At 47.7% G+C, this 24,944-nt stretch overlaps 1 protein-coding gene across 1 annotated transcript; it reads left to right on the top strand.

The window, feature by feature from the left end:
- The first annotated feature begins 4,251 nt into the window (after positions 1 to 4,251).
- LOC115313968 (ras-related protein Rap-1A) lies at positions 4,252 to 23,775 on the top strand. Its single transcript, XM_040207480.3, has 7 exons — positions 4,252 to 4,340; positions 10,224 to 10,303; positions 10,401 to 10,469; positions 10,989 to 11,045; positions 14,476 to 14,616; positions 17,383 to 17,627; positions 21,895 to 23,775. Exons 2-6 carry the CDS (start codon positions 10,247 to 10,249, stop codon positions 17,614 to 17,616), a joined length of 558 nt encoding a protein of 185 aa, XP_040063414.1. The 5' UTR covers positions 4,252 to 4,340; positions 10,224 to 10,246; the 3' UTR covers positions 17,617 to 17,627; positions 21,895 to 23,775.
- Positions 23,776 to 24,944: the final 1,169 nt, after the last annotated feature.

Here is a 24,944-nt window from a genome sequence, read left to right as displayed (position 1 = left end):
ATAAATTACCTGCTGTAGTGAAACAAGTCACTTTCTATGTTTCTTTTTTATTGTCTTTCTTTTTTTTCCTTTTATTGTATTTCCAGTAAGTGCCGCCTTGCTAATATGTTATTATTAAAACGGGCCCAAACTAGAAAAAAGCTGTGGGCCCAGATGGTTCTCAATAATTTGTACGCTGCAACTCATGACAATAAACCCAATTGATTGATTGATCCATTCGATCAGCTAAAATGCTACCACCAAATTAAGCACCAATAATCAAGATGCCATGTTATCTAAAGACCGAACGTCAGAACACAGGAACGTTGAAAAGTTAAAATAGCACCCCAGGAGTAGGAACAATTAAGTCAAGAGCGCTTAGTCGCCACTGTGGACAACCGGGCCAAGGTCGACATATTAATCTACCTCCAAGGAATTGACACCATATGTCAATTTGAATTGCAATCAACAAGCAGTCACTCTGCTATGTGGCGGAGCAAACATATACGTTTTCTCGCTTTGAAAGCTCTAATCACGACGAGGAAATTATATTATGGTGCAGAAAACATATTTACAGTTACTGAGCAAGAGTAACATAGGCCATTTCAAGTGTTGTGCACTCAGCACGTATTCATATGTCATTATATAACTTTGGAAGAAAAGGAACATTTTCTTTGTAAGCATTCCTACCAGCGATTCTACCTATCGACCAATTTATTAATCAGCGTTCTGATAGTTAGCGGTGCTAATCAGTTCGCCAAATGACATGTCGACATATATTGCGTCGTTTTGCCAAGTGCAACCCTGTTGTTTTTGCAACAAACTTTTTGCGTCTCATCCGGTTTACAGGAAAGTAAGAGTGGGGGGGGGGGGGGGGGGACGACCACGCTTAGAATTTAGCGGCTTCCAGATTCAACTTCGCACTAAAAAATTTGTCGACGAAACATCGCAGCACATATCCAGAAAGCACTGCAATGGGCACATTTGACTCCATTAGCTTGCACCGGTGCAGGAATGTGCAGGGTAGGGCATTGCACGCCCGATTGTGTTTTGAGATGGACTGCACATCAGTGTTGCGGAGTTGCCACTCCGGAGTTGGAATGATTCCGGAATCATTCCGCATTTTCGCGACCCCGGAATGGTATGGGAATGGAATGGCGGCAACGTTCAGGGGAATGGAATGGGAATGGAATTAGAATCCTTTTGCCCGGAATGGAATGGGAATGGAATGGGGCAGGTTCTTTATATTTTATTTATTTATTTTTTACGTTCAGCTATACCGAGCTAGTCAAAGAGTCGGTTGTTCAGAAATAAAATGAGCGGGAAACTGCGAACCCGTGTAAGGCCCCAGCAGACTTATGCGCAAAAGAAAAAAAATGCAATACAAAAAACAAGCGTCAAAGCAAGAAACAGAGGGGGGAGGGGGGGGGGGGGGGGGGGGGCGGCGGTGGCGCCTTTCATCAGTGAAGTTCAACACATATCCGAATACGTCTGCGCCTGTAATATTGCACGGCTCAAGGGTACGTCATCAGCCGACGCGAACGTGACCTGCTGCTCTGGTGATCCGATACCCAGGAAGGAGGCCAGACGTGGCCTCGCTGTGCGGACCCAGACTTCGTACACTTTCGACTCGTCTCGAGCGCGCTGTTTCTCGAAGAGCTCGCACCTGTGCCGGCCATCTCAGGTCGCAATCCACGAGGTCACTGTTTGAATGATGCTAGGCGAGAGAGAGAGAGAAAAATCTTTTATTGGCGGAATATGAGAATTCCTTAGAGTGCGGTCCTCGTTGTGGCCGTTGTGGCGGCGACCTCCTTTGCCCTTTCCACCAAGGCGCTGTGCACCTCTGGGTCGGAGCTTCGGAGCGAGGTCTCCCACTCATCATGGGATGGGATTGAGGGAAAAGGGTCTTGTGGGCAAGCCCATATTATGTGGGGCAGAGTGGCTTTGTCTCCACATAGGGTGCATTCCGAGGTGGGGTACATTGAGGGGAAGATGTGGGTGAGGATAGCGGGGTTAGGAAAAGTGCCCGTCTGGAGTTGGCGCCAACTGTGGGCCTGCTCCAGGGTAAGGGACTTGTCGGCTGGCGGGTATACCTGACGGGAGAGGAGGTAGTGTGTGGTGATTTCATGGAAGCTGGATGGACGAAACTTGAAGACTGCCATTCATGCGTTGGAGTCGGAGAGTCGGCAGGAAGGACCGTCACAACAGGGATGCCACCGTATCGATTTTTCAACCGTAACAGAAGATAATACATGTGCTTCACGATGCTTCAGGTGGTCCACTTTTCTCGAAAATTCCAAATGCAACTGCGTGCATGGTCTTCGACGAGGTCACCTACAACGAAAGTATGTATTGTCCTTTCATACAGCAGCGTGGGTAAAGTTTCATGTTCAAGGCAACACCTACAGATTCAAGAATACTAGTCCATCCCACCGTGACGTCATGTGATCAGTGCTGACAGGGGCGCCCTTATTGGACAGGGAAGTGGTGATGTTTTGATGGAATTAATTTTAGAGTTCGAAATCTTTTCGCATCACTGGTCAGTCGGACATAATGCCAGGGAAGGGACCGCGGTCAATCCTTGATGGAACGTTTTTTTAAACCCATTGAGGACTCTTCGTCCGGGACCACTACCTTCAAGGCGAAGTGCAAATTCCTGCAGAAAAGTAATTTCTGGGCCAAAAAAAAAGAAAAATCTTCCACTTCAAATTTAAAGCCTCATCTCAGTTGGCGTCTGAAAGAAATTTGAAAAATGTATTGCATTATCAGTATTTATTTTTTTGCCCTCCCTAAAATGTATCCTTGTATTTGTATTTCCAAAGACTTTTTGCCTCTTTTTAAAATGTATTTCCTATACGTATGATGATACATTTTTATAGATATATTTGAGACTTGAGTCTCAGTATCTTAGCAACTATTTTCATCTATCCCAGTATTTGTATTTCCAAATAGATTTCTAAATATTTCTGCCCAACGCTGCAACGTAACGTAGCTGTCAAGTGACACTTTTAACGTTTAGGAATTGGAGGAATGGAATAGCGACTCATCCATTCCAGGAGTGGGAATGGGCCCAGTGTCCCCATTCCTAGGAGTTGAAAGGAATGGAATTATCGAAAACTCAAATTCCCCGGAATGGAATTGGAATGGAATGGGGGTGCCCATTCCGCAACACTGCTGCACATGTGCAGGTACAGCATATTAGTATTCTACTACACTGTAGAGCAAGTAAATTGAATTAGCCCAGTATGGGCAAACTTGTGCGACCACAAGTTGCCCAGCAGACGTGTTCCGACAAAACGTTTTCCGAATTTTTTTTTTTTTTTTTTAATTTAACGTTCATTTTTATGGAACTGTAAATTTCCCAGGAGATGAGTGCAACGAGATGCGAGAGCGCAGAGTTCCGACTGGAGTGAATAGTGGGTAGACGCAAAGCCCTAGCAGCTCTTGCCTCTACTCACTGCTCGAACGAGTTTAAAAAAACGACCGGCGAACACAAGGGTTCCACGTCCAACCGTACTCGGAGAGAGTAGACAAAAAGGCAGCTAGCTTTACGTCGAACAATTATTATTCCAACTGAAGATCGGTGAAAAGCGTCCTCGAACCCTCCCGTAGACTCAAGGCGAGGGAAGAACCATGGATTTGGAAGCTATCGGATCAGAGTTTTGAAGGTTCTCCGCATGGCGCCAAAACACGACGCCCGCCGGCTCAAGCGTTTGCTGGTGGCAAAGCGAACCGGACGAGGTCGTGTTTCGCGCCTGGGATATCCGTTCCAGTTCATCACTTCCGATAGGTTTCGGGCCGGACATATCATAGCACGCGGCTCAAATCTCCTCGTTTGTCATCACTTCGAACAGAGCTAGGCCTAAGCGACCCGGTGCGCTCCGTCCGATCAAATAAGATCATAGTGTATCTCAGAGCGACGATCAAATGAAGGCGAGTAAAAGGAGTGAAAGGTTAGGTTCGAAGAAAATGGAAGACACACGGAGAAAGGGAGATAGGAAAGAGTTACGAACGGAGCGGACAAAGACAGCGTGATGACAAGACGAAGGATGAAGGTGAAGTGAAAAATGGCGGCGACGCTGGCGACGCTGCGGCGGAATTAAGGTGGAACGGAGCAACCAAGACACAAAACGAAAAATTCAATAGCCCATAAAAGCAAAATAAAACTACAATATAAAATCAAATAAACAAATTTAAAATTACTTTATTTAAGCTTGGTTTTATTGACTTAGTGATTAGAAACGAGACAAGGAGCGCAACATCACCACTTGAGCTCAACACGCCATTCTGACGTCACTGCGCCAGGAAGCATACAGAGGCATCGCCCTGTTACATATCCATTTTCTCGTACCCCACAAAAGGTATGTCGTGTTTTCCTACTTGTCGCTAAGTTTAGACGCGACGCGGACAGTTATTCGTCCTTTTAATTAATCGGTTCGTCGTTTCCTGCTGTCAGCACGTCATCCGAACGCCGCCGTACATCGGCGCCCACTAGGCCTACTGTCTGCTTGCTCGGGGTGGCTCATTCGAGGAAAAGAAAATAGACGCCGTTTGTATTCACGTGCTCGGCACCTCCGTTTAAATAGTGTCACTCTCGGTGACTGCTGAGAAGCTGGGTGAGTCGGCAAGAGCGGACACGGCCAATGTGGGGAGATATTCGAGGTTTGGCGACCCAATCAAGGGGACCGTCGCCGACACCCATAAAAGGCATCATTTTGAGTCATTTCTGGTACGATGACCGTCGATTTGAGTCACGGCTCACCCTGCCGATATTTTCGGTGGTTTCGTCTCCCCCCAACCGTAAATGTTGCAGCGTGGAAGCTTTTGACAACGCTTTTGGTGGTACGAACCGCAGAACGTTGCTACAACATTCCGTAGTGGGGCGTGTTAGTTGTAAAACAAACAAAAACAAGAAAGGCGTTTTGAAGGTTTTGTTGCCGTATGAACTTGAAGGCCCGTAGAAACAGGAGTTGCCCGCCCCCTGGAAGACCACCTGCTGCGTTTAAGGAGGCTTTCCTGTCGTCCCTGCTCGTTATTGAGCGCGGGGTCGAATGCGGCTACGTCGGTACTTCCCAATTGTCGGTCTGCAAAATCTACTTTGCGTTCGGAATTTGTGAAGTCTTCATTGTCTTGGTTGGTTTATCCAAAGGGGTCGGTGTCCTTTTGTGCTCGCGATTAACGAACTGATGTTTTTTCTATTTTTCGTATACATATTGCCAGCACGTAAACGGTTTGTCTGGAGGGAGGATTGGAAAGGGCGTTTCTGCTCCGTTATTGCAGATAAATTGCTCGTCACTGCTGACTGACCTTGTACACCGACCTATAGCTTCCTGGTGTGTTCAACGGTCGAAACGTGGAGCTACATTCCTGCTTAGTGTCTGGAGCAGTCATTATTTTTTGTTTGTAGAGGTGGGGAAACTGATTAAGACCAAGTGAGCGTGTGACTTCAAGAGCACCCAGCACTATTTAAGAGGAGAAAGTTGAATTAAGACGAGCTATGTTGCGCACAAATCGTTTCAGTGGCTGTTAATTTTTGTCATCTACCTGATCGATCAAATGTTGAGTTAATGCTGAAGTCCACCCAATCGTATGCTTGCCAAATGCTCAACAGGGCAACACGATTGGATAATCCACGACTGCTCTTGCCATTTGGCTGTTGTAGAACGCTGCTAACTTTACTGCCTGATATCTGCACTGAATCAGCAACAGCTGGCCATCTGAGCTAGGCTTTGACAACAAGAAATTACCAGCCCCTGAAATTGTAGATGTCAGTAGCTCCAATTAGACATCAGCTTGCCAGCACAAGATGAAAAGACCTAATGCCTACTGCCAGCATATGCTCATTTATAAATAATGCAAAAATGTTAACAAAGGACAGTAAAAGTGGAGGCAAGCCGTTTCAACTTCATGATGGTAATACCCAAGACTTGAGTAGAAATAGGAAAAACACGGACTATCCCACTTCTTGCCGTCTCTCCCCCATGTGCGTTTCTTTTCTGTCTCCGTAGGGTTCCAAATGCTGGTGCGGTTCCCGTCCAAGAGTCTCGGTCGCACGCCGCGCGCGTCCCTCCAGTATTGAATTTTGTGACAGACGGCAGCTCGCGTCTTTGCGTTTCCCCGATGCAAGTTAACCGGCTTGCCTCTTCTTTCTTTAGACTACGTGAAAGACTCCTTTCAAAGCCCCATGAAGTCACATAAGCGGTCGCCATTTCTCAGGCACAGAGCATTTGATTAAATCGAAGTCCTAGCTGAACACCGGTATTGAACACCAGCTTGGCACCAGTGTCGAGAACATGCAGAGAGTGCACGCCTAAACTGCGGCGGAATATGCGCAGCAGCCGCTAGATGGTGCACAATTTTGAAAAGGGTCTATTACGGTAGTCTTTTTGCCTTAACCTGCCCAACTACAAGAAAGGCACAAATTCCCTTCGTCATGCCCCAGTCTAGACGCAAGAGTCTGGCGCCAGATTCTGCGGCGCGAAACTCGGCGTGCTAGCGTCTGTCTCGAACGACTCCCAGAGCCCCGTCTGCCCCTAACTAGATCAAGGTCCGTCCGGAGACTGTTGCGTACGAGGAATTAAGGGGCTCTCGAAAGGAGGTTACTGCCCCGCTGCCTCCCTTCCCCGTCCCAGCACTTCCTTCCCTGGAAGTAGAGGGGGAGGCGACTTCCTTCCCGTTAACCGCATTTCGAAGCAAGCACGCGGGGTTTATCCCACACGCCGCGCCGTCCCCACGCTAGCCGACGGCGAGGAGGGAGCTACGGGCCGGTTGAACCAGCGGCCCACCTCTTTCGGACCGTGTGACCGCAACCTCGGCGAGTACGATCCCTCCGAGAAGGCAGTCGGGCAATGGGACGAGCCGAGGTGCAGCTTTGGCTCCGTAGACTTTAATGGGGCAGGGTGCGGCGACGGCTTTTCACCTGGAGTGGCGCCAGGTCTGCTTGTGGGGGGAGAGACCCTGCCGCAGACCCGGCTGCTCCTGTCTGTCAGTTGGGGTGTCCCGGCCATCCACCTGTCCTTTCGGGCCCACAGCCTTGCGGGGGAGCTTGCGTGTCACTGCCAACTTCCTGGCTGGCCCCCTTCTTCGGTCGTCTTTGGAGTGTTTCTGGGGCGTACCTCGCTTTTATGTCGGTCGGTGCGGTCGTGGCTCTTGTGGTGGAAAAGGAGTTGTTCCATGCTGCGACTGTTTTTTCTGAAGTCGCGTGCACACTGTGGTGGTTAGAGATGGCATGTGGAGTTGTTGTTTATGAATTTGGCCATCTCTGTGATTTTATATCTCTGGTTGGCTGACTCTAACGATAGCCAAGATGGTGGGGCATTTGTTTCCGGCATAGGCGCCGGTGACCGAGATTTCGGCTGCATGTTAACGGCACATGGGCACTCTTGTTTAATCCCTAAGTTTTTGTTTAATCCCTAAGTTGTTTAATCCCTAAGTTTTGGCTCACCTAAGTTTTTCACTTAGGTGAGCCAAATGCCCTTCATTGGTGTGGCACGTAAGCCCCCAATGTTTCAATATTATAGAGTTGCTTGAGGTGCTGTATAAGCTACACAGCATATGTAGCAGTGCTGGATAAGGATGGCGCGAAATTAAGCTGCGACATTACGTCAAAAGCAATTTGTCGACTGGCTTATCCCACTGGCTAGTGAATCCTGCAAACATGTAATGTAAGGGTTGCATTGCTGCATACTGATTGGACACCAAGTTTTGTTACAAGTTTTGTGCAATCAAGGTGTATATTTAGGGTTTCGTGTTTTCAAAGTTTGCTTTTTTTCAAAATAGCTTCTTTTTTTATTTGGAAGGGGGCGATTTATTTTTGCTTACAGATCCGGTGTTTTCCTGTGTCAATTTCCAGGTCAGAAAGACAATCTGCATTTACCGCGTATTATGTTTCAGAAAATGAGACGAGGGAATGGAATTTAGCTTTCAGAGAACATTGGCTATGATCCGACTCCTTAGAGAGTGTATTTTTGCCGTAAAGAAATGAAAATGTGATAAGGGATGTGGTTTTGAAGAATGAAACAGCCTCGCAGACAGTTCAGGGGGGTTTTAAATAAGGTTAGCACAAAATTAAACTAACACACAAATTTTTATCCTGTGTAGCTTTGGCTTTTCTTAGTTAAAGACAACTCCAGTTCGGGGTTTCTTGGTTTTCACCGATTTTGGTAAAACAGTCTCAGAGTTAATTTTCGGGGTTTATCTGTATTTACTGAAAACATAAAACCCTAGTTATATTCCAGTATGTTCGCTTTTTTTACTCCGAAATTTGGAATAAATAATTTTGTAAGGCCTGCTTCAGACGGGGCAATTTCTCCCAGCAACTTCACGTTGCAATACCAGCACAGGGGCCACCTGTGTTCATATGCAGTATCCGATTGCTGCAATTTGCCATCATTATCATTCAATTTTATTTTTCTTCAACTATTTAGACACACAGTAATGTGCTATAAACATGTTTTTATGAATTTAAGTGGCGTTGAGAATACTAACTCATGTTTCTGAAATGGTTTATTTTCAAAAGCTACTAATTTCAAGCCAGAAGCAAGTCTTAGTTCTCATCATCATTGGCACAGGGTACCGCAAGAAAATATTGCATCCCTGATTAGCTGCTGCCGCTTCGAACGTTTTTGAATTGCTCAGAGTTGCTCGCTTGTTTCGAGCCGGATTCGACCTTAGCAATTCATGTCTGTCTATGGAAAGCTAGGGAACAACCCGCCAGCAATCCCCAAAAAATGGTGAGAAAGTTGCCCCCGTCTGAAGTGGGCCTAAGTAGTTGCAAATTGCAGAGTTTGCGATATCTGCTGCCATTAGCAAATGCTTCTGGTAAAAAATGTGCGCTTTGCAGTCGTGCAAAAAAACATACTTAGCGAATTGGATATGATTGCAAATGCGCAATAACCCACGCTAGCCAATACATTTTTACACCTGTGCTTGAAATTGATCTCTGCCGTCATGGGCTTCATGTTGTAAAAAGATGAGGCCTTGCAAATGTGATGTTGTTTACAGCCTAGGCATTGCATCCGAGATTTTCCGTAGTTGAGCCATTACCGAGGTCCGTCACAATCGCTGCTTGCAAATCGTTGAGCAAAAAGCCTGTAGCATTTCATCTTGCCGTCAAAATGAAATTGCAGTGCTGCAGCTTACACCAGTTGTTTGTTCAAGGTGTCGTCAGTCTTCCGTCAGTACTAGCTTGTGCCACCACGGGAAACGAAACGTCCATTGGCTTTTCAAGAAATTAGTCAAAGTCAAACTTCACGTTGAATGTTTAGACACAGTGAGGTTAGTCTGCCAGAGCCTTTCCGTTAGAGTTACATGCTCGGATTGAAAGTTTGGCAGTCCAGTATGGTTTCATACCTCATTCAATCAATCAACCAATCAACAGCCTCTCTTTCATTAGCTGACCCCACTCCTTTCGTGCGGGTGTGAGCGGTACAAGTAGGTATGAGCGAAAGACAAAACATGTCCAAATGAGCATGTTGCTTCCAGCAGCTTGGCGGTGAACAGGGTATAACCTGGTGTCCTTAACTTGCATCACGCACTGATGATATACGGGTGCATGTATATCAGAGAGGCCTTTATTTGAACAGCACCTATGCGGAGAGCAAGTCGTCTGCTTCTCGCGCAGGAGTTGCGGTGATGTCAGAACGATGCCGAGCTCTGATTGCCTTTGTCTGAAAGGAACGGTAGACCTCAATGCTAGATGCCTTGATGTCTGCCCACAATCTTTTTTCAATCGGCCAATAAGAGCACGGCGTTCTGACATCATCGCAATCCCTGTGCAAGAGGCAGACAAGCTTGCACTCTGCATAAGAGCCCAACTACCCAGAACGCAATTTGTGGCTCGAAATTCGTTTTGCTTCTGCCCGAAAACAGCTGGTCGAGAATTGGCCAGTTTCAGTTGCGCTCACTCTCTTTTTCACGGTGACATAACTTGCAAACTATGTGTCCTAAATATATTAAAAGTCGGGGTAGTCTAGTACCTGTGGCAGGTTGCACAACCTAGCCCAGCACTCTGGATACATTGTCCGCATCTCGTTCTGACCGTCGTCGCTCTCAATGGTCACTGGTGGGATAATAACGGCCAGATGCCTTTGTGGAATGCTTCCAGCATGCACTCGTTGCCACGCTGAAACAGCATCGAAGTCCGACCCTGTCGCTGTCGAGGCCGGCCTTCGATCGCTGACAAGGCTCGGCTTGTCAGTGACCCGCGGAGTGTTCTAACCCTGGTGGTGTTTTTGTGCTTGCAGCCGTAGCCCTGTCTGGGTCAACGATGAGGGAGTACAAGATCGTGGTGTTGGGAAGCGGAGGCGTCGGTAAAAGCGCCCTAGTAAGTGACCCGCATTCTTCCGTGCCGCGGTTGCGGCGCGTTTGGAGATGCGAGTCCCCAGCGGTAACCTGTTCCTTCGTCTCTTTTCCCGTTACAGACGGTACAATTTGTCCAGGGCATCTTCGTGGAGAAGTATGACCCCACCATCGAGGACAGTTACCGTAAGGTGAGTCTCAGCAGCCTGAGTCTCGCCTTTAGCGGCATCCCACTGATGTGACGAAATGGAACCCGGTTTGCAAACGCAACCGAGCCAGTTTTGCTTAGACCTAACTGCCGCATCGGTGAAACTGAACTGGCTTCGCCGGTCCAATGTTCTGGGGATCCATCCCCGCACATGTTGATCGAAACGCTACCTCTTTCACTTGCAGGCGAGGTCAACGGTGGGGTGTGGTGGACGATCACTTCCGTGCTCGTTCTGCCAGCATGCTCAAATTGTCAATTTTAGGGTCTAAATTTCGGTACGAGGCATACAAAAGTTCCAGAACATGACAATCCCCCCTATTTTTGTATTGCATCATGTTAGAGGGAAAAGAAAAAAGGATGTCATCTGTAATTTTAGTTTTTTTCTACTCATAAATTTTATCTTAGGAGGGGACTGTAGACTGTACATGGGGCTGTCATCTTTTCTTGATGATTGTTTTAAAGAAAAAATTGCTGATCTTGCTTTTTTTTTTTTTTTTTTCAGCAAGTGGAAGTGGACGGCCAGCAGTGCATGCTGGAAATCCTCGACACTGCGGGCACGGTGAGTTTGTAATTTTTACTTGAAAAAATGGGTGTTCTTTGGTGAAGTGGAGGCTTGTTTCAAATGCCTTTGACAGCAAGGTGATTGGGTGTCCCCTTAGAGTTCCTACAGAAGGGCGACATAGAAATCAAAATGAGTCCCAATTGCATACCTGCCAACTCTTCCGAATTTTTCGTAAAATGTATGAATTGGGACTAATTTTACGATTTTACGAATCTTGCTTCGAATCTTACGAAAATATATTTTTTTGTAATTTCTTTTTTTTTTTTTTTTTTTTTGTTGATCCGTTGTTGGCGATATCTTGCACCGCCACATGAGGGCGATGACTACTGTCCACGGCAGCGTCGTAGTTTTTACTATCCGTCTATCCGGTGGCCACGGATCGAAAACCCATCCAAAGCTCATAGCCGTGTGTTCGGTGGCGCACGTTGGTTCGGCGTGCTCAGACGTTGTTCGGCCTTGTTGTTTCGGCCAGTTTCAAGGCGAGAAGTACGGCGTCTGCATTTGTTGCACGTGTAACCGTAGCATTCTCCTGGTCGCTGTGGCTTCGCAGCGCCATGGCAAACTTCAAACCTCAAAAAAGGCACTTTCAGATATTCCTGAAGTCCTTCACGTCAAAATTCCCATGCTTCGTGCCGCCCAAAAAGCGAGAGAAGTTTGGAATCTGTAGCACGTGCACATGTGGTATAAGCATTTCGCACAGTGGCCGGGCTGACATTAGGCTGCACATCGCTTCTCTTAACCCCCTTCCCCCCCCCCCCCCCCCCCCCCCCCCCCCCCCGCGACCGCGGGACTTTTACGAATTTGAAAGTTCACAGGTTGGCAGGTATGCAATTGTGATCTCGATCAGTTACCCTCAATTGCACAAGGCTTTATGATCTCCATACTGGGCACTGTGGAAGCTTAGCCCAGCACCATAAAGCGATTACATTTATTAACGTGTATCCGACTGCGAAGTTAGACTTAATCCTTCTAACATTACGTCACAGTCGGCACTTGTCCAGTTGGAAAATGCTGGCATGTTGCAATGTGCTGGGATCGAAGGAGTTCAGTAGGGCAATACTTAAAAGATACTTATCCCAAATGTACTGCCTCTTGCTCAGCTTGACTTATTTTAATGCTTGATTGCCAAGAAGCATCAAGCAACCAAAATGCAGTTTTTTTGTTTTTTTTTTGCACTTTATCGTTACAGATAAGAGCAATTAGGTGTTTTAACGTGTCCCGTTTTTAAAGGCTAGTTCACAAATGGCAAACAAGTTTTGTGGAATGGAATTTCGGTAACTAATTTGTTGTAATAAAATGTTCCTAAGAAGGACATGCCAATGTAATTGCTCCCATGAAAGCTATACTTTCTTGATTAGATGGAATGCAAACAGGGTATTTTTCTTGCCCTGTTTTGAGCCTGCTCAAAGTTACATTTGTTAGGGAGGAAGTGACCTCAATCCGTGCTTTTCTCAATCTGGAAGAATCTTTCGCATTTGTTTGTTTCCGAAGTTAGTACGAAAAGATTTTGTGACCTGACGGCACATCTTTTGCCATGTTCCCTCATTCAATAGTACATGGTCTGAAAAAAATGAGTGGACGCGTAAGTATCGATGCTTTGGAGTCCATTAATTTGAGTTCAGTCGTTGGTGTCACGGTTTTGTCGCTGCAAGTGTCCAATGCAACTCTAGACCACCAACAGTGTCCCCTGTTCGGTAGCCCATGCAGTTGAGAAGTGGTGGTGCTTTGAGCTTCTGAAGGTCCAGTGCCACATTACCTCCAAACCAAAGTGAGCGGCTCGAGAAGACTCGGTTTTGAGTGGCCCATTTCTCTTTTTGTATCGGTTGGATCAGATGTGCTGCAAAGTACAAAGGAACTTTAGTACTTAGAGTTACGTTTCGCGTTTGAGGGCGGTCGCAGTCCTTAGGAAGTGGCTATAACGCCGAAAGAGTTGAATGGCATTTTGCCCGTTTAGCTTTTCATTACCAGGGTGTCTAGCAACCGGGAATTGTCAGGGAAATTGTCGAAAATGAGCCGGAAACGCCGTCGAGTGCCCCGAGCAAAGACTTGAGGGCTTGGGGGCAGAACAATAAGCAATAAATTCTGCTTAGAGCGGAGCGCGGGCTCTGCTTACCAGATTAGAGTGTGCTACCCGATGCAAAGGGAACAGCCGACAAATCCAGTCCAAGCCCTAGATTGGATTGAGGGCACAACACTAGGCTAGATACAGTTAGAGCTACTAGATTTAGTAACAAATGAAAAAGCCGCAGACCCCAATTCACTCCAAGGCTTCCGCCGAAAGTATCCGAAAGTGCGCATCTGGCGGCCACGCTGCCATTCGGTTATTGACGTTTGTGGTTGAGCGTCGTGTTTTCATGGTGTTTCCGGACGCAGCCTCTTTACTGACAATGTTGATGGCAAAAAAAAGTACTCATATATTTCGGAGTGGACGAACCCGAATATTTCAGAATATGCAAGTTGGATTAAGCCCATGCAAAATGATCCTCACAGTGCTGAATGCCTTTGTTGTAATGGTCTTATATATTTAACCGCCTCTGCAGCGGTCAGCGAATTTCACCTGAAATGTTCAGGGAAAACCTAGAAAAGTGGGGGAATTTCCAAATAATTTGCTAGGCACCCTGATTACTGTAGAAGGCTGTTAGTTTGTATCGTGCCATTCCCCCTTTTCCTGCACTTTCTCCTCTAGCCATTCATTTCTAGAGCTCTCAGGTTGGGAGAGTGTGGGGCATGTTACGGTGATACCTGTTGCAGGCTCTTCCCACTGCTGGAAATTACGTCCATTGTTGTATTAATGTTGTAGTTGGCGATGTAGGGCATCCACCGCCGATGTTGCAAAATCCTGAAAAACGATTGCCCACCACCCGCGGGAATTGAACCAGGACCCCCTGTGTGCAAAGTGGAGACGTTACCACTAAGCTATGCCACGGTGTAGCTTAGTGGTATTGTCGTAGCACCGTCAATGCCAAGAGCTCGTGCCGGAAAATATGCGTTCATGTGCTCTGGAACTGAAGAGAAACAAAAGCATTTGGAACAAAATGGTCGGATGTTGTTTTTTTTTCCGAACCCTTTTGTTCACATACTCCACGGTATGCGTGCGATGCCCAAAGACTTGGCCGTGACGTGTCTCAGCCATCGCTGGTACCGTACCGCGGAATTAACGCGGGTGTGCTCAAAGTTTTGTTGCGGCCACTAGCTGGACCATCAAGTATGAGGCTACAAATGCACACTTATAACTTTTCCAGGGGTACTCGAAGCATTTTTAAAACAACCCTATTTCCTCAATCATCCCCTTGTTTCACATAAACGCTTCTACCGTTCTCGCTGGTGTTTCGCTTATGGCCAAGGTCTAGGCATCGAGAGGGCAAAGACGAGGCTGTCATCGTTTCTGTTTAGTGCCTTAGACTGAGCGTTCCTCATCCTGTTCCAGGAACAATTCACGGCCATGCGAGACCTCTACATGAAGAATGGGCAGGGCTTTGTGCTTGTCTACTCCATCACGGCCCAGTCGACCTTCAACGACCTCCAAGACCTCCGCGAACAGATCCTCAGAGTCAAAGACATGGACGACGTACGTGCGCTCCTCCTTTTCCTCACTTCCTTCGGCCGCCTCGGCCGTCCCGAGGCGAGGCGCCGGCTTGCGGATCCCCGGGTGGCGGGTTCGAATCCCGGCTGGGGTTCTCGCAATCTGACGGAAGTTCGTCGACACGCAACCGAGGTTTCAGTTGCACGTCGAAATGTCCCCGGGCGGTCAGAATTAACCTTCGTTCCTTCGCCGGGGCGTGCCAGTTTCCCTGCGTTGGTTTGGCACATAAAGCCCCCAAATTTGGCTTTGTTAGTCTTGGGTGGGGGTGAGGGGGCGTAGGATTTGCCAACCCGCCTCTGCGGGTGCTTGCACGGGGTGGGTGCCTGCCAGGTAGTTGGGGTGCCATGGTCACTGGTGGAATTAGAATGGCAAAAAGTTTTTTTCACTTCTCCCGCCTCCTGCGCGAACTTCCCACTTTCCCTAGCGCTTTGGCACCTCACGGGCCTCCAGTGTACATGCGCAGCCAAAGCATGGCAGTGAGTGCGTCTGTGCTGGAGGCCGGGAATTCGAAAGAGACGTCCCGTGGTTCTCGTTCTGTCACTTATTATGGCAGTTGAAGAGGGTTCTGCAGATGGGGTTGTGTTCTTTCTGTCTTGCAAAAAAATAAGCAACCAAGAGACAAGCAACATCCTCGACTAAGAAAGGCGAATCTGTTGTCCAAGTTCGGTGCTTGCGCAACAGATTTTTTCGCGGTCTGTTGTGGGATCTGTTCCTTCCAAAGAATGCATAGCTAAAGTAGTAGCTGGGTGAAATAATTCTGACTACTTAAAACGACTATCTTCGTGGGCTCAATATTTTGCGAATTCGGTGAAGTCTGGTTTTCGGGGATACTTTGCGGGGCACCGAAACTTTGCGAATTGGGAGTGGTATGCTTTGTATTTGTTATGATAAAAAAGCATATTTGGAGGAACTATTTTTCGCAATATTATTCGAGTTGCGAATTTCGCCAAAATTAGGTCATTGCGAAAATTGGGTCGTTTACGGTATATCCCGGAGCAGCTTTGCCGTGCGTGACAAGCATTCAACATACTGTAAACGGCCTAAATTTCGTGAGGACCCAATTTTTGCGATATGAGGGATATTGTGAGAAATTGATCCCGCAAACGCATCGTTCCAGGGTTACAAATATGCCGGGTGCTTCTGCGTAGACTTCCAACCCTTCCTAAAATTAGGGTGTTTGATAGAAAAAGTTGTTTCTTGGGAACAAGCTGCCAGCCACGGCGGACGTCGGAGATTGCAGAAAAGAATACAGTGTAGACCGCATATAACGTATGTCTCGGCAGTCGCGAAAATCCGCACTATAAGCGGTACCGCACTATAACCAAAACCTCAATTTCTCAGGCCAAAATACATGCCATGAGACAACTTACCTTTGTAAAAGAATTTATTTTATCTTAGATGAAAAATAAAGCTTAGTTTGAGGAAAGTCTTTATTTCACCAGACTAGTACAGTTCTGTTTCAAGTCTTTCACACATTTCGAAAGAAATGAGCGGCTTTTGCCTGGCGCAGCCTTTTAACGGCGTCGCGGATTGCGGACGGACGTTGCGAGCGTTCAGGATTGCTAACCCTAATCCCTTTTCTCCGGAGATGAAAACGCATGAAAATTCGCATCCTTCATACGGTACGCGCCAGTAATACCTTCAACTTGAGCGCCAAATAAGAAATCCGGGCGATGTTCGAGGACACAAAAGCTTAGAAATCACCACTGTAGTCGAAGTAAACAAACACGACGACACGGGCGTTTCTGCCGTCTTGAGAGCGCCGCCACAACATCGCCGCACGAGTAGGTGGATCTTCCCTTCTTGTACGTGCTGGGTTATCATAGCGACACACAACGAAAATTCACAGTCAAGGATAGCGCTTTTACGCAGAACGATGAGATGCACGCCGTCTACGACGACGATCACAACCGACGCCATGTTTGCGGAATAGAAGCAGCCGGCCCGCGACCAGCATGTAACACGCGCGAACACTTCTCCTCGACCTGAGATTGGTCTGTCGTTGCGGTTGTTTTCCAACTCAGCGGAGGGACGCACGCACGTGAACGACTCGTGCGTGCGTCCCTCCGTCGCTATGGCAACTGAAGCCTCTCCCTTCGCTTCTCTCCGCGTTTTCGAGCAACCTCCTTGCCCCGCGAGTGCAGTTTGCGGCTCGCGCCGTCAGCGCCGTTATCTAGTGTCGCACAGGGAAGCGAGCTCGCTGCTCCGGTCGTCGGCGCGGTCGGCGGGCTGTGCCAAAAACCACACTATAACCGGTATTTCCCTTCGCGCGCCTGCATTTTAAGCGCTATGTAATTACATGGAGTTCTATGGGAGGTGAACCGGTGGTTTAAAAAAACCGCGTTATACCCAGTCCTGCACTATAAGCGGTTACGTTGTAAGTGGTCTACACTGTAATATGCGTCAAGTCACCGAATAATCACCCTAAATTTACTCATTATCTTTTTAATTGGTGAAAATAAACATCTGATTCCATGTAGAAACTTGCTGAGCGTTATCAAAAACCTTTCATTCTGTTAATTTTAGGACGACCTGAATCGTGAGTGTGCACTAAAGTTGCCGCTCGTGCAGGAGGTGCAAGGTTGGCGGTGCAAATAATAAAAATACCATCTGCATCTTGGCATCATCGGTGCAGCTTAGTTTGTAGCACCATTTTCCGAGAATAGCCGTTCATATGGGGTGTGACAGACCGGAAAATATGGTGACCCGAGAAGGCTGACCGATCACGCCGACGGCATCTCGGGGTGGCAGGTTCCCATGATCCTGATTGGCAACAAGTGCGACCTGGAGGACGAGCGGGTGGTGGGCAAGGACCAGGGCATCAACCTGGCCCGCAACTTCAGCAACTGCGCCTTCCTCGAGAGCTCGGCCAAGGCCAAGATCAACGTGAACGAGATCTTCTACGACCTGGTGCGGCAGATCAACCGCAAGAACCCCGAGAAGAAGATGAATCCAAAGAAGAAGACCAAGTGCGTCCTCTTGTAGGTGCGCCGCAGGTGAGTTGCCCTCCGCGTCCTCCTCCGCCTTCTGCCCGGAACCGTGGGATGGGTGGAACTGGGGCAATTCAATAAGCCGCGCTTCGCAGTGACGACACTTTAGACGTCTGATGGATGGTTGGATGTTAATGGCTGTATTCTATATTACGGGCGGTAGCTCGTGCCACTTAGCCTAAAAACAAAACAAAAAAATGTGGTCCCTCCCCTTTTAAGCAAATGCAGTTGTGTAACTACCGCCAGGCTGTGGGGGAGATCGCCAGGAGGACCTTTGGGGGATTAGGCAAAACAACTAAAAAGTGAAAGCCGTTTACAACTCCCTGTAACCTGTAACCTGTAATCAGTGATTATGACGTCATCAAGGGGGTCACGTGACATCGGCGGGGGTCACGTGACCCCGGTGGGGGGCTCGCGCGGTGCATTATGGGACATTTCCCATAATGCACCGCGCGGTTACGTTGACGCCGACGCCGCTCAAGCCGGAAACGGGCCCCTAAGAGCTGCGCTCTAAAACCGCGTACGAGGGAGTCGCCAATTTTAGAGCGCAGCTCTTAGGGGCCCGTTTCGGGGGGAGGGGGTCACGTGACCCCCCCCCCCCCCCCCCCCCCCCCCCCCCGAGATCACGTGACCCCTGGGGTCACGTGACTACCGGCAGGTGACGTGACCCCCCTCAGTACCCTTCCCTACTCCTCCTCAAGAGCTGCGCTCCATTCGGTGTTACAGGGATTTGTGAACGGCTTTCATTTTTCTCTGGTTGAAACCTTGTTGGCATCACCCCAGCACCAGACTTGCTGGGGGACAGGCTTGAGATGGGCCGGAGACACGTGGGAGGGGGTCCGAATTTTCCTCCGTCCCCGCTATAGTCGGTTGCAACTCAACAAGGTAGGGCGAGGGAAACGATGGCTGGGGAGGAGGAAGCAGGTGGAACGCTAGAGAGGTTTCCCCCTCTCCAGGATTGTCTGCTTCCTCCTTCCCCGGCCTTCCTTTCCCTTGCCCTACCTTCTTGAGTTCCAACAAACTATAGTCTCTCAGCTGTGCTAGTTATTGGTACTTGGTCCAGTTTTCCCCAGGTAATTTCACCAGCACTCTAATCTCGTTGTTATGTCTCGGTACCTCTAAATGAGAATTGCCAATTATCTGAAACTTCATGCGAAATCGCGGGAAACTTTGCTGCGCTCAGAAGTGTTAAGACAGTCCACGACAGGGCAAGACACTCATTGTATCAAAACCTGGTGAAGTTTCATTTTCAAACCATAACGATGGCAAATACTTTCCGAAATTCAGTCTGGCCACTTTGATCGCTATCATATGTGGAAAGGCATCTGTGCCATACCAATGGCGGCCTTCTAGCGACTCATAAAGAAGACGTTGAAGATGCTTCTAAGCGGATGATGCGAGGCCTGTACATTCGGGGGGTCAGTACCACGCAGCGTAGGAATTAAACGCAAGAGCTACGTAAGAGTTTATTTCTAATAAACTCAGATTCAGTCACTCTGCGGGGCGGCACACAATTGGCTTTAAAGCATTTTGGTGTATAGAACTTTCCCGAGGCATCTGAGTCGGTTGGAGCTTTGTTCTGAATGCAGGTTCTTGGTCACCATCAAACTGAAAGTGATTGAGAAAGAACTCGAACGGAAGAATTCCTCGCGTGCCGTTGACTTGCAAAAGTGACGGTGCCGATACAAGTTCATTTCCGCCATTGATATGGCAAAAGCTAAACTGCTTTAACGAACCACCAGATGGCACTGAATTTCGGAAAGGGTCTATTGTGCTCGCTCTGCACTGTGCGCCAATGAGCGGCACCCCCAATGAACTAAGAATGAAGTGCCGATTCGTTAGGCATAGCTCGTATAATGACTGGGTGGAACAAGATGGTTGTCAAAAGACCTTTCTGTTTGTTTGTACATTTATTGTAGTCTGAATTAGAGCATTGAGTGTGTAACAAAGACTTTAATTGTGCCCAAGTGTCATTTCTCAGGTTGGACGAGCTTGCCAAATCAGCGTCTATTTAAGATGTTCCATTTTTCTGGGCCAACGTACCATTTGTCTTAGAGCAGGGCATTACTCGTAGTAACATCCAGTGTCGTATTAAGAAGACAAGTCTTTGAGAAGCTTATGCGCTCAGAGTTTTCTTCGACTTGTAATTCTTTTCCACATGCAACAGTAACATCTCGGATGGAAAAAATTTTTTTCAAAAATATAAAATTGGGCGGATTGTTTAGTAGACAAGGGGTCGCCCTTGAAGCCAAGGCAATACCAAATCTCGCTGTAGGTGAGCAATTTAGTCCAAGCAGTACAACTGCTAACCTTGGGTCTTTGCAGTCTATCACATAGTAGTGGATACGTGACTGCTTGCTGATAGTATGCTCTGCCATCGTGTTTTGATCCATAGTTCAGGGGTGGAACGGCTGCGCCATTTGCGCCATTTTGCGCCAGACGCATTTGTCTGCGCCATTTTGCGGAAACTGCGCCACTGCCAATAGCTTGCGCCATTATGCGCCAAATCGCACAACGTGCGCCCCAAAAATTGTATTTTGTCTTGGTTTCGGTTTCTATCGACTCGACTGGCAACAATGAGCACGTTTAGCTTGGTCGGCCCTGCAATCCTTTGTTCTGTTTATTCTCCCTATGTATCTCGATTCGGAAGCGCGCCTAAAAACTCGGGGATCGGATTCCAAGCGCTACACCACCTGCATGCGACTGGATTGTTATTCTTCAACCATCAGCGATTAAGCAAGTCGGCCGAGGTGAGGTCGAGTCGTTAAGCGTCAGATTGCCTGAGGCTCTGCGGCCCGGGATCCAGAAGTCAGCCAGTGGAAAAAAAAAATGAGCAAAAGATTCCGTTTACTACTTAATCGTTATAAGTTGGAACCGCATTCCTGCAAGATAAATTGTGATTTGATAGAACTGGAAACGCTGTCCGATCCGAAATTTTGCCGTCCAGCAGCTCTCACGCGAGCGGTAGATCTGCTCGGCGTACTTTAACCTTGCTCTTGTTAATCGCTTTGAATACAATAACTCTGTTAATCGTAGTCTGCTGCTTCGATATTGAGTTGCACAATAGGATAAACTCGAAATTTGTTGCCCTGTTCCTCCACGCAGCGGCACGTCCGTTGCTTACGCACGTCACGTGGTTCGCACATATAATTACTATGTCGAGCACGTGAGTTGTGCGATAAGCAGTGCTGGTTTGCATCTTGAGCAGCTGAAAGCCACTCACAAAATATCAAGGACGCTATCTTCAGAAACGTATGGTACTTGCGTTTTGGCTCTCATTAAGGCTCACAAAGTTCCAAGTTTTCGCATCTGTTACACTGTTATCCCAACTACCTAGGTTCCTAACCTCTCATGTTCATCTGTGCTGCTAAGCACTATTGAAATTGCTCCCGTGCTCGTCTAAGACACAAGCTGAAGTGCAATGAAAACTGATCTGAGCTGCTCCTAGCCTGCTCCAGAATGTAGTTTTAGCTGCTCCCAACCTGCTCCAAAACACCGGTTTCAGCTGCTCCCGTGACTGCTCCCAAATACATTTGATGAGTTCCACCCCTGATAGTTTATGCTTGGGGTTAGAGATCAAGTTGCAACCGATGGCCGTCCTTGGTGCTGTATGTATTACAATTGACCCAGTGAGCTATCCAAGGCAGAAAGTAACGCTACGAGGTGCGTAATTTATAAAACTTGAGCCGGACACCTTTCAATGATCCCTCTAAGGGTGTTACGTCTCAGAGCACGATTTATTCCATCATTTCTTTGCTTGTAAAGGGACTGAACCACTTTGTGTTTGGCCGATTTTTCTCTTAAAATCAGTATCAAAGATAGATGACCTCATAACTATTGCAGACACCAGGTGCACCATCGAATGAGAAGGGCTTCTCCGGAGCTTCTCATCTGATGGCACCCTCTGGTGTCAGCAATAGTTGAGGTGATCGACCTTTTGATACCAATTGGAATAGAGAAATTGGCCATGCATGAATGTAATGTTTGGATATTAGGATGCTTGGTGCCCATAGATTGAGTTAGGAGCATAAATGGACTATTGCAGAAAGTGGTCTAGTGCCCCTTTAATCTTTGATTCGAACTATCTTGGGGACAAGGACTGTCAAGGACACTTGGGAGCTCGAGGAACCCACGAGGTTGCTCCGGTTAACCACGGGGGGAACTCGGTTTAAGAGCCCGCAACCTAGATAGTGCGTCCTAGTTTAGTTTCAAGAGCGCATTTTACATACTTTGAGCAACGCCGGCAAACGCTAACTCGGACCCGTGCTTGCAGTGTCTGGAGACCTCGGGCGTCGAGCCTCCGGGCGTCCGCAGAGCCAACCAGAGCAGCGCGGCAACGGAGGAGGCGTCACGCCCGAAGTTTCCTTTGGAAGCATCCTCTCGGGAGTTCTTTCTTTTACCGTTCTTACTGTTCCCGCTACCGTTTCGGAGTAACTTTCCTATTTTCACGACGCCCCCTTCGAATGGATTTCGCGACCCCCCCCCCCAATTCACGAATGCGCGCATAGGCACAACGCGCCATGTCTGTCGCCCCCCCTAGAGCGAGGTTGGTGTAACGCCTCTGGTTAGCCAGCCCTGCACATTGTACATGTGAGCCCCTTCGTCCGAAACAGATACAGACTGTCCGATGCTCAACCCGAGGAAAAGACGGCCACGATTTTCGGACGCGTGCCGTCGTTGCGGCGGCATCATCGTTTTCTTCTCTGTCACGAGTGCCCTCTCTCCCCCCCCCCCCCCCCCCCCCCCCCCCCCCCGCGGTTGTTGTTGCTTCGCACCGTTTTTAAGAAGGATGTCTGTAGCACATTAAGTTTCGTTGTTTGTGCCATGAAGCCTCACGTTTGCAAAGGGGGTGTAATGTGACATCCCCCCCCCCACCCCAGTAAGGGGGCGTGATTTCCCACTGAGTAGCAGAAGGGAGTGCATGCAGGAAAAAAAGGGTGTCATCTTACTCCCTTTTCAGCGGTGGAGTCTGTTTACCAATGGACAGCAGAAAGTTTATGCTGGAAAGAAGGTTGTTTCAAAGTTCAGCAGAGGAGCTTATATCCTAATGGGCACCAGAAAGGGAGTGCATGCAGCAAAAAGGTGGGCGTAATTGGACTGCCCTACCAGCAGAGGAGTCTTGATTTCACAATTGGCAGTAGAAGAGGAGGGCATGCTGGAAAGTCGGGGTCCTATCAGACTCCCTCTACAGCAGAAGTCTTGACTTTCCCACTGAACAGTAGAAACAAAGTGAATGCAGGAAAGAAGGTTTAATATGAGTCCCTCTTCTGCAGAGGAGTTCCGATTCCTCAACGGGCAGGAGAAAGGCCCTGGCAGCATTAGTTTTTTTTTTAGGTGTAGCTCTTTCGGGATCGAGTGAAGAACACTCTTCTCGATGTCGCCATTTATCTGCACAGCTTCTGGGTGTACCAACCCCCGCATTGGTGCGTTGTTGGCACCCATGTAGGCATGATCCCCATTTTTGCATGGTTTGAACTGCATTCCCGCTCCCCAGTTACACCTTTGTTTCCAGTGGCTGTTATTTTTTTTTTTTTTTTAGGCTCTGCTTCTTGCACAATGAACTCACCTCTGTGGCCACGTTGTACATAAACGACATCGAGCAATCATGCTTCTGGAGGACGCCGAAATAATTGTCCGCAAATGTTTTTTTTCTCCATGCGGAAAAGGGGGAGGAGGGCATCTCGAAAAAGTTCACTCTCTATTTATTAATTCTGTTCTGGCAAGTTTTATTTTCCTTTATCTGTTGAGGATGTGTGTGTTTGTGCACATTGCTGTCTCGGTGCACACTTCGGGTACCGTACCTTTAGTTGTTTTTTTTTGTCGAGGCTGCAGTTTTTAAGGCACGCGCACGATTTCGAGCAGTTTTTAAAAGAACAGGCGTGCGAGGTGGCGTTTTAGAGTTGAAGGCTGTCGTTCTGTAGGTGCAATCCTGAGAGATTTATTTTTTAGCCTCGCATGCATTTTTGGGTCCGAGGAACTGTTTTTTTTTCCGTGTTGACGAGCACTCACTCTTACTCGTTTTTGGCCAAATGTAGCGTTGTTAACATTACTACAAACATGAATTTGAATTGTGCCTGTGGTGCTACAGATTGATTGTAGGGACGAAAAAGTTCCGTACATACACGAGAGAGTAAATAAACTTTTTAATCAGCAATTTCGTGCTCTGTTTTCTTTGCCGAGATGGGACGCTACTCCCAGTGCTGACTCGACCATGTTGCATCGTTCGGAAGCCTCCCTCATTCAGGTTTTAAGGAGCCAGAGGCAAGCCAGGCTCGGGTAAAGCCAACATGTTTTCCCGGTGGTGCATCGCAACACCGGCAAAAATTGCGCAACGTTTGCACGACGGAACGCGTTTAGACAGCTACAGCTGTGCTGCTTATTCGACGATATGACGATCGATTGACCTTGCACCGATTGTACGTTGTACGGTGATCTAATATTGACGTTGCGTCGATTTTGCATCGATACATTGTTGATGAATAAATAATTTTAGGGTCGTGATGCGTTTTCTCGCCAAATTTAGCGGGGAAACTGAATTAGTACCCAAGTCACGCGACGTCAATTTTTTAGCTAAATTTAGCGGGGAACCTAAATATGTCTAGGTCCCGCAACGTCAATTTTCTAGCCAAATTTAGCAGGGAAACTGATTTGGTGCATAGGTCACTTGACATTAAGTGTTCCACCAAGTTTATCAGGAAAACTGAGGGAATAGGGAGACGTAAATGTTTCCGCTAAATTTAACAGGGGAGTTTATATTGTCTAGTTCCGGTGCCGTCGGGTCACTTACATTAATTTTAGCGCCAAATTTAGCGGGAAAACTTTTCGTTTGCGCTCGCGTCGTCGAAACACCGGGAAACAATCGGCCAACAGCTGTCGCTGCAAAAAGAAAAAATATATGTATAAACAAAATTCCAAATTTAAAAAGAAATTGGATGTTCTGTTATGTATACCGTGACATAAATTCTGATGAACTCGACAGACTAAGGTTGTGGCTCCTCGTACCTCGTTTTTGCCTTGGATCGGACACGTAATTGCGTCTCGCGTTTCTTTAGACGACGGGAAGTTTGTCAGCCCCCTTTCCGTCCAGCTGTAGATGAGAAATTTGGCCAATGCGGTCCAACTTTCAAGCTATAGTCTTCAAAAGTGGTTATACGAGCGCACGCGGATACTAGGCTCATCTGGGCCGGAATGCGCAGGCGGTGCTTTTACTTGTTTTAAACGTGTCTGTTGCCAAGCAAGGTAAGAAACTGTGCGAAAATTGCGCAGATTTGTTCTGGATGAACTTGTTTATACTCCGTACACCCCTAAGCCGACGGTGCGGTG

Source organism: Ixodes scapularis, unplaced genomic scaffold (genome assembly GCF_016920785.2).
Source record: "Ixodes scapularis isolate PalLabHiFi unplaced genomic scaffold, ASM1692078v2 PGA_scaffold8__174_contigs__length_109621045, whole genome shotgun sequence".
NCBI lineage: Eukaryota > Metazoa > Arthropoda > Arachnida > Ixodida > Ixodidae > Ixodes > Ixodes scapularis.
This window is presented reverse-complemented; position numbering and strand designations above follow the sequence as displayed.